This window comes from Trachurus trachurus, assembly GCF_905171665.1.
Source record: "Trachurus trachurus genome assembly, chromosome: 12".
NCBI lineage: Eukaryota > Metazoa > Chordata > Actinopteri > Carangiformes > Carangidae > Trachurus > Trachurus trachurus.
Window position 1 is genome coordinate 18,525,636 of NC_139908.1, and position 17,301 is coordinate 18,542,936.

General features: G+C 42.5%; 3 protein-coding genes across 3 annotated transcripts; 2 read left to right on the forward strand and 1 right to left on the reverse strand.

Moving 5' to 3' along the window:
* Positions 1-1,030: 1,030 nt before the first annotated feature.
* On the forward strand, positions 1,031-4,946 carry LOC310995111 (syntaxin-2-like; the record flags this gene model as incomplete). Its single annotated transcript, XM_083984040.1, has 8 exons — positions 1,031-1,051; positions 1,148-1,247; positions 1,733-1,807; positions 2,236-2,309; positions 2,478-2,586; positions 4,215-4,300; positions 4,490-4,627; positions 4,752-4,946. The coding sequence occupies 8 exons, from the start codon at positions 1,031-1,033 to the stop codon at positions 4,944-4,946; spliced, it is 798 nt and encodes a 265-aa protein (XP_083840166.1).
* Positions 4,947-6,978: 2,032 nt separating this feature from the next.
* On the reverse strand, positions 6,979-9,119 carry pgam2 (phosphoglycerate mutase 2 (muscle)). The gene is made up of 3 exons (XM_083984101.1): positions 8,590-9,119; positions 8,173-8,353; positions 6,979-7,481 (listed from the first exon to the last, which is right to left on the reverse strand). The coding sequence occupies exons 1-3, from the start codon at positions 9,001-9,003 to the stop codon at positions 7,312-7,314; spliced, it is 765 nt and encodes a 254-aa protein (XP_083840227.1). The 5' UTR covers positions 9,004-9,119; the 3' UTR covers positions 6,979-7,311.
* A 3,915-nt stretch (positions 9,120-13,034) lies between these two features.
* On the forward strand, positions 13,035-15,929 carry nefla (neurofilament light chain a; the record flags this gene model as incomplete). The annotated part of the gene is made up of 4 exons (XM_083984254.1): positions 13,035-14,140; positions 14,246-14,370; positions 15,019-15,482; positions 15,574-15,929. The coding sequence occupies exons 1-4, from the start codon at positions 13,100-13,102 to the stop codon at positions 15,927-15,929; spliced, it is 1,986 nt and encodes a 661-aa protein (XP_083840380.1). The 5' UTR covers positions 13,035-13,099.
* Positions 15,930-17,301: the final 1,372 nt, after the last annotated feature.

The window sequence follows — 17,301 nt, forward strand, 5'->3', positions numbered from 1 at the left end:
AGAACATTGGAAAAATAATAATCTTTGAAAATGTGTTCTTGTTTTTAGTTTTTCATAGTGATCTGATTCCACTTGGTGCTTTCAAGGCCATACTGGATTAATAAAATGTCTATCTGTAACTAATTGCTGTTTAGACACAAGTAACAAGTCTCTCTGGAGAATGAGACGACCTGTCTCGGCGAGATTGCCTTTATAAATAAATGTTAAAATATATATATATTTTTTTATACATGTGGGTTTATAGTGCATGGAGAATCGGTGATTGGTTGTTTACAGCGCCGCCCTCAGGTACTCTGTAACACCACATGTAGGCTACGTCACATAAAGTTTTGAAGCACGTTAAACGCAGACAACCGTTTGTCTCGCGAGGAAAACCTCCCCCACCGGCTGCATGTCTGACACAATGAACAGGTGTCTTCCGTCTCACCTGCTCCGTGTTGTAGCCTGTCTGTAGTTTCAACACACAGGTGGTTGAGCAGGCTCTTTGTTTGCTGGAGTGTTTTTTTCTCCCTCTTCTTTTTTTTCTATCTCGGTACCGCGCCTGCGTGCGTGCGCGCGCGCGCTCTTTATCATAGAGGTGCGCTGAGGCCAAACCATCAGAGGAAACACGGCAGGTAGAGGTCGAGTCTTATCGCTGATACCGAAAGTAGCAGAAATATCCGTTAGAGGTTGTTTTTATCTTTAGCCTACTTGTTGTTATGAGTAAACGTGGCAGGTGACTGTTATCCTAGTGTTTAAACAGCAACAGGTGTCTGGTTTACAGACTTCCCCTCGGTCACCTGAACGAGGAAAATGGCCATAACATCCAGCGTTTCTTACGCTACCGTATCTGCGTATTAAACGCGTCTTTGTATCGATTTTTAGCTTCAAAAGGTGACTAATTAATGATAGGGATTTTTTTAAAGGACTGTTTCTCTGGAGCAACGGTTGGAGTGTGTAGATAAACTTTTTCCTCTTTTTTTTCTTTTTTTTTTTTTTTTACCATCAGCACCGGGATAATATGACAAATACAGCACAGAGCAAAATCAACATGGAGGATTTTTTCAAAACGGTAAACTTCTCAAAGCTTGCATGTGTGGCCGTTTTTTGTTTTTTTTTGTCTGGTCCTGTTTCCAAATAGTGAGTGATAGTGTATTTGTGTGTGTAGGTGGGGGAGGTGAAAAGCCTTATTGAAAACATCTCCTGTCAAGCAAAAGAGGTGCAGAGTAAACACGTCGCCATCCTCTCCTCCACAGTCCATGACAAGAGTAAGTACAGAGCTCAGAAATACTAATTCAGACTAGCAATGGATGATATTAGTGTTACCTGCATAATGAGAAATAAAGTTTTCGTAGAGAGTAGTAGAATTAATACTTTAACTACTGCACCATGTTTCTGTCAGAGATCTGTCTCCTTCGGGGCACATAACACTGAGAAAACAAACAGAAGAACAGAAACATGTAGGCTCAGCAGCCTTTGACAAACACAACTATGTCTGTTTGTAGACTGCACTGTGTATTCTGTACACTAATAGGAAACGGTTATTTATGTGTTCTGTATAGAAAACGAGAACCTAGGTGTTTTACAGAACCCAATCCATCTATTAGACAAAAGCACAATTCATGCAAAACCTAACTAGTCTTTAGATCGTATCATCTTTCATTTTAATTATTTCAGTTTGAAGTGAACTTATTGTGTAAAAAAAGGGGAGATCCTCCGCGCTTCAGCTTGACGAACTTATTGTGTGTCATAGAAGATAAAGACAAGCTGGAGCTGCTGAACGATGAGATCAAGAGGAACACCAGCTTGGTCCAAGCAAAGTTAAACTGTAAGTGGAGATAAGTATTTTTTTTAAATTTTTTTTTATTTTCATTGAGTCATTGCTTTGAGGTTAACACAATTAGTGAGAATGCAACAGTTTTTCATGTAGGTCTTTTATTTTGAAAGGCACGTGGCTTTGGACCATCAGTGTTTTGTGACAGTGCAGAGGGACTAAACCGCACACTCTGTTTCCGGGTCGGTGTAGCTCTTAACGCAACATTTCACTTGCAAATGGGTAGAAACAGAGGGCTGCTGCACTCCACTCTACTGCTGGCCGTCACTGTTGCAGAGCAGCAAAACACTTCACCTGATACTGTGAATGGATTTCATTAGCAAACTGATTTGCCAAGATGTTTTTTTGCCATTACATGATGATGAGGGTCTGAGTTTTAATTGAGAATGTATCATGGCTCTGTCTCGTGCTCTGTTTTTCAGCAATGCAGAAAGATTTGCCTGCAGATAAAGATGGTGAAAGTCGCTCAGTGATCAAGCGAATAGTGAAGAATCAGGTTTGTTTGTGACTGTTAAGTGTAATGAGCCAGGTGCACAGTGATGGTTATCTCTTAATTTTATGTATTCACATCCTTCAGAAATATAAAATCCTAGTGGTTTGTCTAAGATATTTCAGTTAGTTTCTTTTCATCTCTGGCTCAGTAATGTGACTTTTCTTTCACCAGCACTCACACCTGTCTCAGTGGTTTGCTGACGTCATGCGGGGTTACCATGAAGCACAGATGTCATTCAGAGAGAAAAGCAAATCACAACTTCAAAGACAACTGAAGATCGGTGAGTTACCAAAAACAAAGTATAACTGCAACATGAACACTTTTTCTAGTTTTTTGAGGGATCAGTTTGTTTTTCATTGCCTTTACACACACCCACTTGTCAAATTTGAAATTAAAGCTAATTTATAATGTAGCTATAAAAAATGATTATGTTTATCATTTGTGTTTATATTTAGTCTATAGTCTCAGCCTACTCCATTTAAAACAATTCAGGTTATTTTAAAACAATCATTCAAATTCAGAAAAGATAAAGAGCTGTTACACGGTAGTGACGGAGAAACCGAAGCTTTCTGAACCACTGAATCAATATGAAGCAATTGTGTTGAAATGGTTCAGTGTTTCGAAGCATTTGATACAATTAAATATAGCGACATCTGCTGGTCAACCTTCAACATAGCATTTGCACAGAACAATAAAGGGCAAAGTGTCATGCAACACTCCGCACTGTTGTCTATGTTTAATAATTAAGGTTCTATGTGCATCTTGAAATTTTTTTCTGTTGTACTTGTGTTATAAGGTGATTGTGCCATCATTATATGCTGTATGTAATATATGTGCTTTTGCAATATTGATAGAAATACAAAAAATTCAGAGAGTGGGGGAGTTTAACCATGGTTCCCACATAAGTCTCAAAGCAAATTGCGAGTGTATAAACAAAACCAATTAACGTTTGCTTTGAAAGATCGATACCGTGTCGAACCGTCTGCTTCGAGTGTAAACATCTCTATTTTGCACGGGTGTGCGTGTATCCATTTGGGCTGTCAATCTTCTCCCAAAATCAGATTTGAATTTCTAATGCTTCTTCCAACCAAATCTGTTGTGTAACATTTGCAACACACTTAATTTTTACCAACTCAATATAAAACTTCAAGAAGGGAAATCGAAATATTATAAGTAGTGGTGCAGATCACAGTTGATCCGTGATCGGCACATAAGTGGTCCGCGGATCGATCGATAAAAAGAGTAGTGTGGGAACACGTATAGGCGCCCCGCCCCAGCCGAATAAACGGGCTATTAAAAAATCTTGCTCGTAAATTTGAAGCTGCAGCTCTACATCGCGCACAACAACAACATAATTGTTTTATCAACATGTTTACTACCCTGAACGTCGTAACGCACAACGCTAATTTGCGTCGTTGCGGAAGGCACACATTCAAACGTCAGTTTTCACCTTCGAATGTTCTCATTTTAAAAATAATATGAATTCTGTTTGAATAGCGAAGTTTGATCCTAGTTTGAGCCCTAGTATCCATGAACGCAGTCTAACCCCCCGTCTTTTCAGTAAGTGAACTTCAGGTTCAGGTGTTGTGCATAATCTCTCCGAGCTCTGTTTTACTTCAGTCATTTGATTCACATAAACAGATAAAGATCAACATCTCACGCTCTGATTACACACACAGGTTTTGGTTTACTCCAGTAACAATATTACAACAATATTCTTAACTGATTTTGCTTTGCAGAAATTGGCAGAACCACAAAGAAGAGTAGAGGAGTAATTCCGCCATCATGTGGTCAATATTTGAAAGTGCTAGTCATTAACTCTTGACTTGTACGTGAAATGTCACTGATGGAATCACCAGATATGTTTTTTTTTTAAGATGGACATGCCATGTTTTTAATCTATTTCAGTGGGTAAAGTGATAACAGATGAAGAGTTGGAGGTGATGCTGCACAGTGACAATCCTGCCATCTTCAGATCTGATGTCAGTAAAATTCCATAAAACTCTGGGCCACAAATGAAACCTACTGTTTTGTTTTTGTTTTTGTTGTTAATCACATACATATTATTGTATTCACTGCTTGTGTGTTATATGTAATGATGTGATCTTATTACCATCATTATTATTATCATTATTATAGCATATATAATGACATGTGAATCTTGGATTTTTTTTCTTTCACAGATCAACTGTAACGCTCAAATTTCAAGTAATGCACTGAGTGAGATCGAATCTCGTTATCTGGATATCCTCTGCCTCGAGTCCAGCATCAAAGAGATGCATGAAATAATTTCTGACACTGCCACGATGATAGAGATTCAGGTAAAAATGCTGCCTCAAAGGACATTAAGGAATATACTGTATTTAATTTGTGGATGTAAAGAACTGATATCAACATCGAGGGATGAATAAGAGCTTATCTGTGATGTTTTTTTTCTTCTATCAGGGGGATCTGATCAACAACATAGAAAAGAATGTGACAAGCGCTGCAGAGTACGTTTTTGTGTCAAACGCAGAAACCAAGAAAGCAGTCACGTACAAGAAAAATCCATACAAGATAGCATCTATGCCGAGCTTCTTCAAACACTTCAAGAGGCAGACTGCTGCTAAAAGTGCTGCTGATCAAAACACCTCTGACTGAAGCCACAACTGAGCTCCTAAACCTGTTTGAACGTTGACTGCAACAAGCATCCAGCTCAACATCAAAGCTTGCACACGACGGAAGACACTTCATCTGATTACAGTACAGTGCCAGTTTGCCACCTCAAACGCCTTTCTTTTTAAGGGATAATGAGGAGGCTGTTATTTTTAACTTTAATCGTGACTTTAAATTTGAACTGCTGTAATAATGACCTGTCAAATGGAAGCACTGAGGCTGTGGAAAAGTCTTGCATGCCAGTTCGGGATCTCTACCTGTGGACTGCTTGAATGGACAATTATTGCAGCAGATGATGCAAATGTGAAATAATCCAATACAGTACAATAGTGATTACTGTATTTTGTCAGTGTTTACACTCCAAAACCTTCGACCCATGCCCTCAGACATTTCAATTTCAATAATGAAACTGGTTTAAAACTAGTTACTAACACAATAACTCACACTTAGCTGGTGTTGTTTTTAGTGGCCATTAGATGGCATGACAATATCAAATGCAAATCTCAGTCTTGATCCTTTACTTTTTCTCTGCAGCCCTGCTTGTTTTTGATACTGTGTGTACGTTACTAATTAAATGTAATGTAACATGTTAAATATTCAGAACTAATGTTATTTGTGGTAATAACTAACACTACGGCAATCCTGAATTAAACCTGCTATATGTGAATTTGTCCATTTGTTAGTGTCTCATTTCAAGTAAAAGGAAGGTAGGATGTGACAGCTGTGAGGATGCTACCAAGTTGGTCCTCAAAGACTTTCGAAGTCTGGATATTATTTTTTATAACTTTTCATTTGGTACCATCATCAGATAAAAATCACTTAGTCATATACGTAGCTCAGTTGATGGAGCAGGTGCCCCATATACAGAGGCTATAGTCCTCATTGCAGCAGTCCTGGTTCGATTCCACTCGGCAGCCCCTTGCTGTCATTCCCCCTCTCTCTGTCTCTCTCCAACTGTCCTGTCCATTAAAAACAAAAACTTAATAAGTAAATAAAACAAATCAAATCTCATTCCCTTCTGCCTGAGCTGTACTTTGTGTTTGTGTCAGAATACTAATGATAAACCAAGATTGTGAACAATGTAAACAATATACTGTACATTGTAATATTGTCATTGTTAGCATACAACTCAATGCACTGCTTTCCCAAAGTACAGCTTCAGAGTTCAGTCTCAATGTGTGTCTAAGATACGTTTTGGGCCAGCAGCTAAAAATAATTATCTAAATGTCTTCAAGAAACGTTTATGCGTCCTTAAAGTAATTGGAATGAAGTGCTAACTGCATTAACATACAAATGACAAATTAAAGGAAAAAACAGTGCAAAGTGTCTCAAACAAAGATGGTGTTACATCACTAAGCCACCAGAACAACTTCTGTCCCACTCAGTGACCCCTAATGTCCTACAGAAGGGGCATAGACCTCACTCCTGACAGGACAGACGTGCTTCTTCATAGAAAAAGTTAATGGCTTAGAATAATTGGTATTGATTTGCAGTGATGCTTACTCAAAGGCGACAAATGGAGCCAAACACTGCTAGGGACAATACTATTTGTAGTGAAGCATACAATACGGTGTGGTTTTTATTATCCTGCACTCCCTTATGTAAGGTTTATCCTCTCATCTGTCATCTGTCTGTGGGTCATATAAGGACATTAATGTTTGTTTGCTTTGTATCTGCACGACGGTTTCTCTGTCTCATCTAAAGGCTAAAACTCAGACAAGCCTTTCCCCTGCATCATGGGAATGCTGCCAGATGAACCCAATGACTTATCTCTCAGACTGCATGTGTCTCTCCCTCCCCTACTTTCCCCTCCTCTTCCTGCTCTATCTCTCTCTCTCTACCTCCTGGATAAGATTTCACTGCACCTTTACGCTTTGCTGAAACTACTGATTTCCAAACGGGAAGCAGAAGAAGAATAGGGATAAGAAACAAGGATGACAATGTAATTTTAGCAAAGAAAAGGGGGAAAGAGACGCGAGATGAGAAGATAAGGAGAAGAATTACACACAGGCCCACATAAAAACATGGTTTCTTTATTGGTTGTGCCAGGGTGGTGAAGCCCTCAAAATAGGGCTTGATCACAATTTAAAAGGGCTGAGTGATGTGTGGCTGCCTCAAAATGTGAGGCTGGAGCTGTCTGTTTGAATTGACAGGTCATTCCTCTGTCATTTAAACAAACAAGGCTAATGTGCTGACAATGGCCCGACTCCAAAAGAACCATTAAAGTTTTCCCCGGTTGGAATGGACAACAAGGATGGATAAATGGGTAGGACGAAAGGTTGAAGGACACGGAAGTGGGGGGAACAGTCTGTTTTTATTTTTGCCTCCTCATGGAACCTCCAAAGCGGGTTTACTTCTTGGCTTTGCCCTGGGCAGCAACAGCCTCCATGGCCTTCTTCACGGTTTCCGCGTCGCCGAGGAAAGCCATGGGCTTAGTGGGCTTCAGGTGCTCGTCCAGCTCGTACACAATTGGGATTCCTGTGGGCAGGTTCAGCTCCATGATGGCTGCATCAGACATACCTACAGTACAGAGACAGGTGGATGAAGCAGACGGGCAGACATGCAGATCAGCACACAGAACAGATGGAATGTAATTGATACATTATAAAAGTGTCTGGAGCCGAGCTCGGCATACCGGAAGGACACTGGTCTTGCATAATAAAAGCTTTCAGCAGGTTCTCTTTCTGTCTGATTGTATTTTAAGTTATTTCGGTTACAGCAATTTGTAACATACAGTATAAGAAACTTGATCTACTTCTTGTCTCTCTCTCTCATCCTTCGCCCTGATACCTACAGTATACCATTCCTGTCTGACATTTACTTTTGACCTTGAAGCACTCTGGCTGTATGACTACCTTATCCATGTCTGAACGCTCCTTGAAAAAGTACAACCTTTCTACATAAAGGTCGTGACTGTAATGGGAACCAGGCTCATGACCCTCTCCCCTGTCCCTGAGCTGCGGTGAGACAGTCCCAGCAAGCTATTTTTACACACTGTAATCCACAACTGTGTGTGTATGTGTGTGTGTGTGTGTCTGGCTGATTATCTAAGTCTTGGTCTAGTATGCAAATGTGATTAAAGCTGCATTCAAAACCATTTTGGTTAATTCAGTGCAATTTTCTGGCTTCAGACAGTATCCACGTCAATCTAACACTGCAGCGCTTTCTCCACTGTGTTTGTAATCGTCCACCCGCTGATTGCAACGCTCACCCTCCAAGTGCTTGACGATGCCACGGAGGCTGTTGCCGTGGGCAGCGATGATAACGTTCTTCCCGGCTTTGATTTCAGGAGCAATGACATCGTTCCAGAAAGGCAGGGCACGGGCGATGGTGTCCTTCAGTGACTCACATGTGGGCAGCTCACCGGCCTTCAGGCCCTTGTAGCGCCGGGACTGGAGGTAGAAAGAATAGCAGAAGTTAGTTTACACCCACAACACAGGAGTTACACAACTGAGGGATGAGACAGTTGAGTAAAGTTTGCTCAACAGAATGAATTTGTACTAGTGGTTGCTGCATGGTATTCATTAAATTGGTTGAAACTGCTCTTTAGGAAATTATAATAAAGAAAAAATCCCATTATATCTTAGTTTTTAGAGATGTTATTTTCCTTTATTTTGAGTTCTCTTACCTCACTGATGATTTTGTGGTAAGCATGGTCCTTGTCCATGACTGGGGGTGGGATGTCGAATGAACGACGCCAGATCTTCACCTGCTCCTCACCGTGCTTTTCAGCTGTCTCAGCCTTGTTGAGACCGGTGAGGCCTCCGTAGTGGCGCTCATTCAGGCGCCAGGTACGGATCACAGGCACCCACATCTGGTCTGTACCCTCCATGATGGTCCACAGGGTCTTGACGGCACGCTTCAGCACGGAGGTGTAGCACACGTCGAACTTCATGCCAGCCTCCTTGATGGCCACGGCTCCACGCGTAGCCTCCTCCAGACCCTTCTCACTGAGGTCAGCGTCGAACCAGCCGCAGAAACGGTTCTCCTGGTTCCAGGCGCTCTCGCCGTGGCGCACGATAACCAAACGATGCTTGGACATGCTTACAGTGTTTCTCTGTGGTTTTACCTTAAACCAAACACAGGACCCTCAGCCCTTCTAAGCTGTGCACACACACTGGCTGACAACAGTGAGGCCGGGGCCGGCATGCCACACTCTTTTTATAGCAGCCTGGATAGTGGCGGTGCATAGCAGACAGGCCTCCTTTACTTTCCACCTCTGAGAGGCACTGATACACTGATGGACACACAGACACAACCAATAGAGCCGGACCTCTGGTGGGCTGCAGGGACATGTGGTGGCTTGGAAGGCCAGAGGTCAGATATTAAGCCAAAATAGCAACATGACTTTTAAACTGAGATCTGTGGAACAAAAGTGTAAAGATCAGAGTTGGCTGCAAAAAGGCACCTCACTCTCACATAGGCAGTTTCAGTGCTTGAGAGAGACACTGCAGGTCACTACAGTGTAAAGAGGTCATATTTTTAGTAAATATTACCCTTGTTCACGGGGTAGTTCTTATGTGGGATAATAAGGCATTGTTCCTATAGGTCAACTCAGTTTCACAACTGTGGGAGGAGAAAATCCACTAGCAACATGTTGCCAAAGCACAGCTGATTTAACAGCTGCATATTGTACGCACTTATCTGCTTGCTTTTTCTTACTGTACATGGAGCTGCCACTGCCAACAACTGAAACCACAGAAGCTTCTACAGTAGGCTATAATTCTACTACTGCTACTGTATTACCAATACAAATAATTATTATTCCTATTAAAAATTAAGAGCTGGAGTAAAAAATAATATATTTTTTTATCCAAATTTTTTTTTTAAAAAGCCATTGAAATATTTGAAATGGGGCATAAAGGAATTTATAAAGTGTTATTTCTGCCCATCACCTCTAGGAGTTGCTCTAGTACCAGTTACACAAATACTTTCTCTCATGCACCATACATTTGTTTCTATTGTCAGTCATATTGATTAAGCCATGTCATTTTATGACATAAAGACTGAGGTTTTAGTGAGTAAATATTCAATGCAGAGCACATACAGTATGGTACCATGTTATTTGTTTCAGTTTTATACAAAGTACAGGCAAATGGCAGACTGCAAACCCAAGGGATCAAAATGTCCTGTCTCAGTGGCCCTACATGTACAGTACATCATATTATTAGATTATCATACAGCATAATTCAAGTTATTGTTTCTGTTGAGTCTTGTTCTGAGAACTGTCCACTGTTCCATCCTGCTGGAAATATTATATCCCAACAAGACATTTAAGCCAAATATTCTGCAGTATCCTTCATGAAACGTGATGTAGGGATGCAGAAGTGCACTGAAACTTAAAGGGCAGAGATAAAGTGCTGACAAAGCTTGGAAACTGTAAGCCACGGAGCCAAAGCTGAGCTGAGCTGTCAAGTAAAGTCAACACATATTGCCTCTTCTGAATCAAATTATGATTCATAGAAATAAAGGCAATATAGCCCACAAATAGGAAATTACTAAACTACAGGCCGGAGGTGAACCTGCATCATATGATCACAAAAAGGGGATATGGTATTGTATTGTGTAAAGTAGGAACCAACAGTGCTTCCTATATGTGACAGGCCCATCGTGGTTTTGGGGTTGATTTTAATAAAATTAATATAAACAGTATTAATGTTGACATTTTGTGACATTAATTCTGAGCTCCTCCACTTTATATAGCCATTTAGCCTGTTTGAGATCATTGTTTTGGTATTGTTGCCATTTGCTTTATTATACTTCACTTTGTACTACATGCCCATGCAGAATCATACAACAGACAGCCAAGCTTACACAGTGGCAGGGGAACATACAACTAGACATCTGGCAGCTTTAGAGCCGTGGCTCAGTGGAGGTTATAACAAAGTTTAGATAAATTAATACTAAACTTCCATGTCACTATAGCTTCCGAGATCGGGCGTGCTCAGGGTAGTATGGCCGTAACTATAACTATAAGTCTGCTAGTGGTTGTATCTGCAACTCTCAAGGTGTTTTTTCTACCTCCTAGGACCAAAAATAAATTAATGCATCTTTAAATAATGCATTAATAATTCATACTAAAAAAGCTCCATATTAAATGTCACCACTATCACCACCAAGAGGAAAATAGTTAATTGCCTCTTGAGGTTGGACTGTGATTGTCTTACATTACAGATGTTTCTTGGGTCTGTGGCGCTGTCTGTAGTTTAGCCTTGTTAGTGGAAGTTATTGGAAATGTTAAAATAATGTGATACTTTTTTTTGTTAACTTCAGAGAACAGGCAACAACATGGAAATTAGCACTTGAAAGTGAGTTAATTTGTTTGGCAGGAGAAGTTAATAGTCTGCTTTCTGCATTTCCCCCGGTCCTGTAAGCTTCTTGTCTCCCAAAAACCGCCCTGGTGCAGATTGTCAGACTGCTGTTAGGGTGGGAAAAAGTGTACACAGGGGAGATTGTGTGATCACCGCTGTTACGATGACTCAGCCTGCAGCAGAGTCCATGCAGCTCCTACGGAAGATCCCCACCTCCCACTGCCTGCCTCCCTCCTATACTGTATGGGCACAGCATCATCTGTACATATAGTGGGGGCCTTTGCTGCATAGGCAAATTACTGGATCGGATCATACGTACACACACACACACACACACACACACACACACACACACATACACACACACATAACACAGAAATTGCTGCAAAGCACTGCAATACACTTCATTTATGCATGGAGCTCAAAAGTGAGATGAATAAGCCAACATAAACTTGCCTCACACCGAGTCTCTGCATACTGTACCTGCACAGACACACACACACACACACACACACACACACACACACACACACACACACACACACACACACACACACACACACACACACACACACACAGAAAGTAAAATATGTCAGCAACTGTATAACTGACCTGCTGGGGTAACTGCTGCAGATGAGAGGGACTGTTTGCATCTTATAGAACTGAAGGAACAACCTGACAAAAAGATGAAGTGGAAATTTAATACTTTCCACTTTCTTTCCAAAAACTAATCTCTTTTATGAAGAAAAAAATAATAATATGAACAGTTTATGCTTTGGAAAAAGTAACTATAAGGTTGGATCTCCACCATGTCATATCATCTTTACGGTACTCCAATATGTATGACTATTCATTAATGTCTTATGACACTGGCACAGAGGTGTGAAGAGACAAACTGATGAATTCAGTTAATATATACCTTTAGGTTTCTACAAGGTCAACACTGACCCAATGTATTTGTGATCTCTTTCTTATTGTAAAATGAGTTCAGTGTCAGTTACACTGGTTTGCCTGCTGTTCACTATAGCATGTCACCTTCTGTTTGGGTGGGATTTTATCATTGCAGGTCTTTTGAGGTCATGAATGTAGTTCTGCTCTCCGCCAGAGGGAGAGATGCTGTGTCACACTTGTAAAAAATCAGGACAGCCCCTCTCTCTCTCTCCCTCTCTGCTCTCCCCCTCTCCTGCAGTGAGAATAGCACAACAAGTATGTTTTAGTCATGTTTCTCACACTTCATAATATGTAGACTTCCTAATAAAATGCATCAGAATCTGTTTGTAGTACTGCAGTGATTGAGGTCAGATCAAGGTCAGGGTTCAGGTTTGATGTTAAAACTGGCAATGTGCTGTTTCTATGGTTTTAGATGCATCAATGTTTCTGTTGCCCTGTTCAGCAAACTGTGATAAATCTGTATTATTCAAGAACTTGGCTTTCCTGTCAATGCCAAAGACAGGGCAACATAAACAGGATCATACAGAGTTTATATTATAACATGCATGTAATTTTGTCTCCTCTTCCCTCCTGTCCTTTGTCTTCTTTCCATCTTTAATCCTCATTTATTTCCCTCCAACACTCATTCCCATGGTTCTTCTCCGTTTCAATTCGTGCTGTTGCAGTATAAGCCTATCGAGCCTGCATTGTCAGAGTTTGGGGAAAGCGCTTGCGTCAGAGCTCCCTGTCCTACTATAAAAGCTCCGGCTGCTGCAGCAGCAAGCAGTCGAGGCTTAAACCTGAGCCCTCCATACACCTCCGCACACACGCACACACACACACATACACACACACACTGAGGAGAGGGAGAGCAGCCAGTCCTCCCACAACTCAGCCATGAGTAGCATCGGATATGACCCCTACTATTCCACCTCGTCGTATAGACGCTGGTATGTCGAAGCTCCCCCTCGTGTGGTTACCAGAGGGAGACCCCACTCCGTCTACTCTTCCCATGCCTCCCCAATGTCCTCCTCTCGTCTGCAGTACTCTTCTCCCGGCCGAGTGCTGCTCTCCTCCTCCTCAACAGCCTCTTCCCTGGAACTGGAGCTCAGCCAGGCGGCCCAGATCAGCTCTGAATTTCGTGCCGTTCGCACCCAAGAGCGCTCCCAACTGCAAGATCTTAACGACCGCTTTGCTGGCTTCATTGAGAGAGTGCGCGAGCTGGAACAGCAGAACCGTGCTTTGGAAGCAGAGCTGCTGCTGCTGAGGCAGAGGCACGCTGAGCCATCCCGTCTGAGAGCGCTGTACGAGCAAGAGGCCCGCTCCCTGAGAGCAGCTATGGAGGAGGCCAGGGCAGAGCAACAGGCTGCCCTGGGCCAGAGAGAACGACTGGAGCAAACCCTGAGTGCCTTGCAGGCTCGATACGAGGAGGAGGTGCTGGCCCGCGAGGAGGCTGAAGGCAGGCTGATGGAGACCCGTGGTGAGGCCGACCAGGCTGCCTTAGCTAAGGCTGAACTGGAGAAGAGCGTTGAAACTCTGCTGGAGGAGCTGGCCTTCCTCAAGAGGATTCATGAAAGCGAGGTGGCCGAGCTTCAGGCCCAAGTCCAGCTAGGCGTCCAGATGGCTGTGGAGTCTGAGGCCGCCACTCCGGATCTCTCTGGGGCTCTCAGGGATATCCGGTCCCAGTATGAGAGGCTGGCGGCGAGGAACATGCAGGCAGCTGAGGAGTGGTTCAGGGGGAAGGTGGGCTCCATGACCGAAACCGTGGCCCAGCACAGCGACGCCGTGAGAAGCTCCAAGGATGAGGCGGGAGAGTACCGACGCCAGCTCCAGACCCGCCTGCTGGAGATCGATGCGTGCAGAGGCCTCAACGAGTCCCTGGAGAAACAGCTGCATGAGATGGAGGAGAAACAGAGTGCTGAGATAGAAGCCATGCAGGTCAGCGGTGTCAACTGTTGAAAGTGCATAATACTATGATGTGTGTGTGATATGAATTTATATGTCTGTGTCTTAGAAAAGTCTATACTTCATCTTTTATTTCAGGACACCATTGGAGAGCTGGAGGGCGAGCTGAGGGGCACCAAACAGGAAATGGCCCGTTACCTGAAGGAGTATCAGGACCTCCTGAATGTCAAGATGGCACTGGACATTGAAATAGCTGCATACAGGTGAGAAACAACCATCTGATCAGAAATCAGATACAGTTTCTTTTGGTTTGTTTGTTTTATTTTCCCCCTTTTTTTTCGATACTCCGCTGAGTGTGGAGGAAATGTTTATGTTTAGACTTAGACTTTAGACCTTTATTGTCCCTCTAGGGAAATTCTTTTTCACATGACCATATCTTCATATTTTGTTTCACCAGACACATATTTGCATTTGTTAATTGAAAAATAAAACTAAATATATAACAGTAAAAAAAGAAACCAGATACAGTTTCTAAAAGAAATCTAAGAATCAGAGGTATCAAAGACGTATTATTTGTTTCAATCGCATGTTGAAATGTTGCATAAACCCCTGATCATGAAACAGGACTTTGAAGTTATTCATGATGTTATTTGAGGTGAATTCAAGGGGTGCTTTAAAAAATTCAAATTTAACTAGTTTTGCTTATGAGAACTGATTGGTTGTTTGGGGAATGTAAATGTATAATGGACTTATGTTGATGTTTAGATTCTTAAGACCAGGTTACTTTTATTTTGGTAAATATATTCTAAGATAAAACCCTATTCAGTGTTAAGTGTCCATAGATGGCCACCAAAACTTTACATCCTTTCTGCTGTACCGCTCCTCACCTGTCTTTCCACCAACCTGTACAGAAAGCTGCTGGAAGGGGAGGAGTCTCGCTTCAGTGTGGGAGTGGCCGGGGGAGTGTCCTCTTTGTACGGCCACAGTTTGTCAGCGCCCTCCTTCGCCCGACCCGTCTTCTCCAGCCTGAGCTCTGGCACCTCCTACCTGATGACATCGCGCCTGCTCAGCTCCAGCGTCAGCACCACCGAGGGACTCATCTCCGCCAGTCACGCCCAGCCGGCAGAGGCCAGCCCACCGGAGGAGGAGGAGGAGGAGGAGCAGGCAGCAGAGGAGGAGGCAGAGGAGGTAAAGGAGGAGGAGGAGGCAGAGAAGGAAGAGGAGGGAGGAGAGGAGATGGAGGAAAAAGAGGAGGAAGAGGAGAAGGAGGAAGAGAAGGAGGAGGAAGAAGGAGGAGAGGAGGAAGTTGATAAAGAGAAAGAAGATGAGGAGGAGGCAAAGGAGGGAGATGAAGAGGCTAAGACCGAGGAAGAGGGTTGGTGCATTTTTTAAATCATTTGCTATAAAAATAAATATGAATTTGTAAGGTTTTGATAACAATTAATAAAACTCATCTATTGATACAGGTGGTGATGAGGAGGAGCAAAAGGAGGAGGTGACAGAGGCTGCTGAGGAAAAGGAGGAGGAAGAGGACAAAGGGGAGAAAGAGGAGACTGAAGTCAAACAAGAAGCACAAGAGGAGGAAAAGACAGAGGGAGCTGTCGACAAAGAAGAGGAGGCAAAAGAGGATAAGGAAGAAGCAAAAAAGAGCGAAGAGAAAGAAGACAAAGCTGATGCCAAGAAAGAGGACAAAGCCGACGACAAAGACGACAAGGCTGCTCCAAAGCCAGACGACAAAGCCGACACCAAAAAGGAGAAGGACGAGGAGAAAGTGGCCAAACCCGAAGCTGCAGAGCAAAAGAGCACAAAGGACAAGAAGTGAACCTGCAGCCCCCGGCAACCGTCCGCACACAGACCACAGCTCGATATCCAGTAGAGGCATCAGCGCTATCCTCTCAAATCTGCTTGTTAACATGGTGCTCAACAAAAACAGTCTAATAGCCATTTACAGCAACAAATCAAGGTTAACTGCTTGCCAATATCCCAAGTAGTCCATAAAGGTCTGCTTGCATACTTCCTAATGTGAGAGTGTAATTTATTGTGTGCAACTGCTGAAGGCACAAGTGAGTGTGTGAGTTTCTGATGGTTGAATAAACACGTCTTAAAGCCATGTGTCCTTTTAATTTCAAGTATGGTGGTGAGGCATAGAAAAGTCTTGATGTGAGGGGTCACAGTTTTTATGGCCAACATAACCAGATATAATACTGCTATACCACTACTTATTACAAAATTACAATGGGTGGTGTTGTATTTCAGGTTTTGATTAGATTGAATACTTTATATGAGACTGTGTGCATCTTTGAAAAAGAAGACTAATAGAATATCCCACCTAAAATGGAAAAACGCAATTCAGGAGCAATAAAGTATAGTAGAGGGCTGCTGTATGGCAGCATTAATTGTTCTGCTAATAGATTAAGATGCAAACCAATGCCAAAGCAAACTCTAAATAGGCCTACACTTTGTTATGTAGGAAAGACACTTATCTAGCTGTGCTATTGTTAAATTACATTAACACGCCATTAAGGTTGTTTTTTAATATTGAAGAATAAGTCTGATCAAACCTTGTTAGGTAAGCCATTCCTACAGTTTAAAGGTGTTCAGAAATGGCCGTTTGTCCTGTTTGTTGCGCCTCCTTCCACGAGTTTCCATGAGTTGCTGCACGAGTTTACCCGAGTAAGGAAAGCTAATTTGATTGGTCGTTATTGAGCGGGCGGGATATTCAATGTTTGGAGCAAGACCGAGCTCGGTGTGTGTGTGTCTCAGACGTTTGATTGACGGATGACGGATCCAATATCAGTGGCTGATGAATCGTGAGCAACGTGACGTATGTGTGCCTGCATTATCCATTGCGAAAAAACAACAACAACACTTTCATCCCAGATTTACTCGAAAATAGAATTTTGCACAAAGTTTGGGCTACATCGTCTGATAGATGAGTGATTACACTAATGTTAAGACACACAGTGAGCTCAAATTCAATTTTCTTTTCTGAACACCTTTAAATGTCCCCCCAATAATAGCCTGGGTTGCTGTGGAGATGGAGGAATTGGTAAGTTTTGGTCACTGCACCTGTATGTCAGATTTAGGAGAGGTGTGTTCACATGTAGGAGCCATACTCCACTGTATGCCTTGCTTGCAGCTGTGAACAACTGAGTAGCACTGCATGCATACTCTAACCCCGGCTTTTCTCCGTG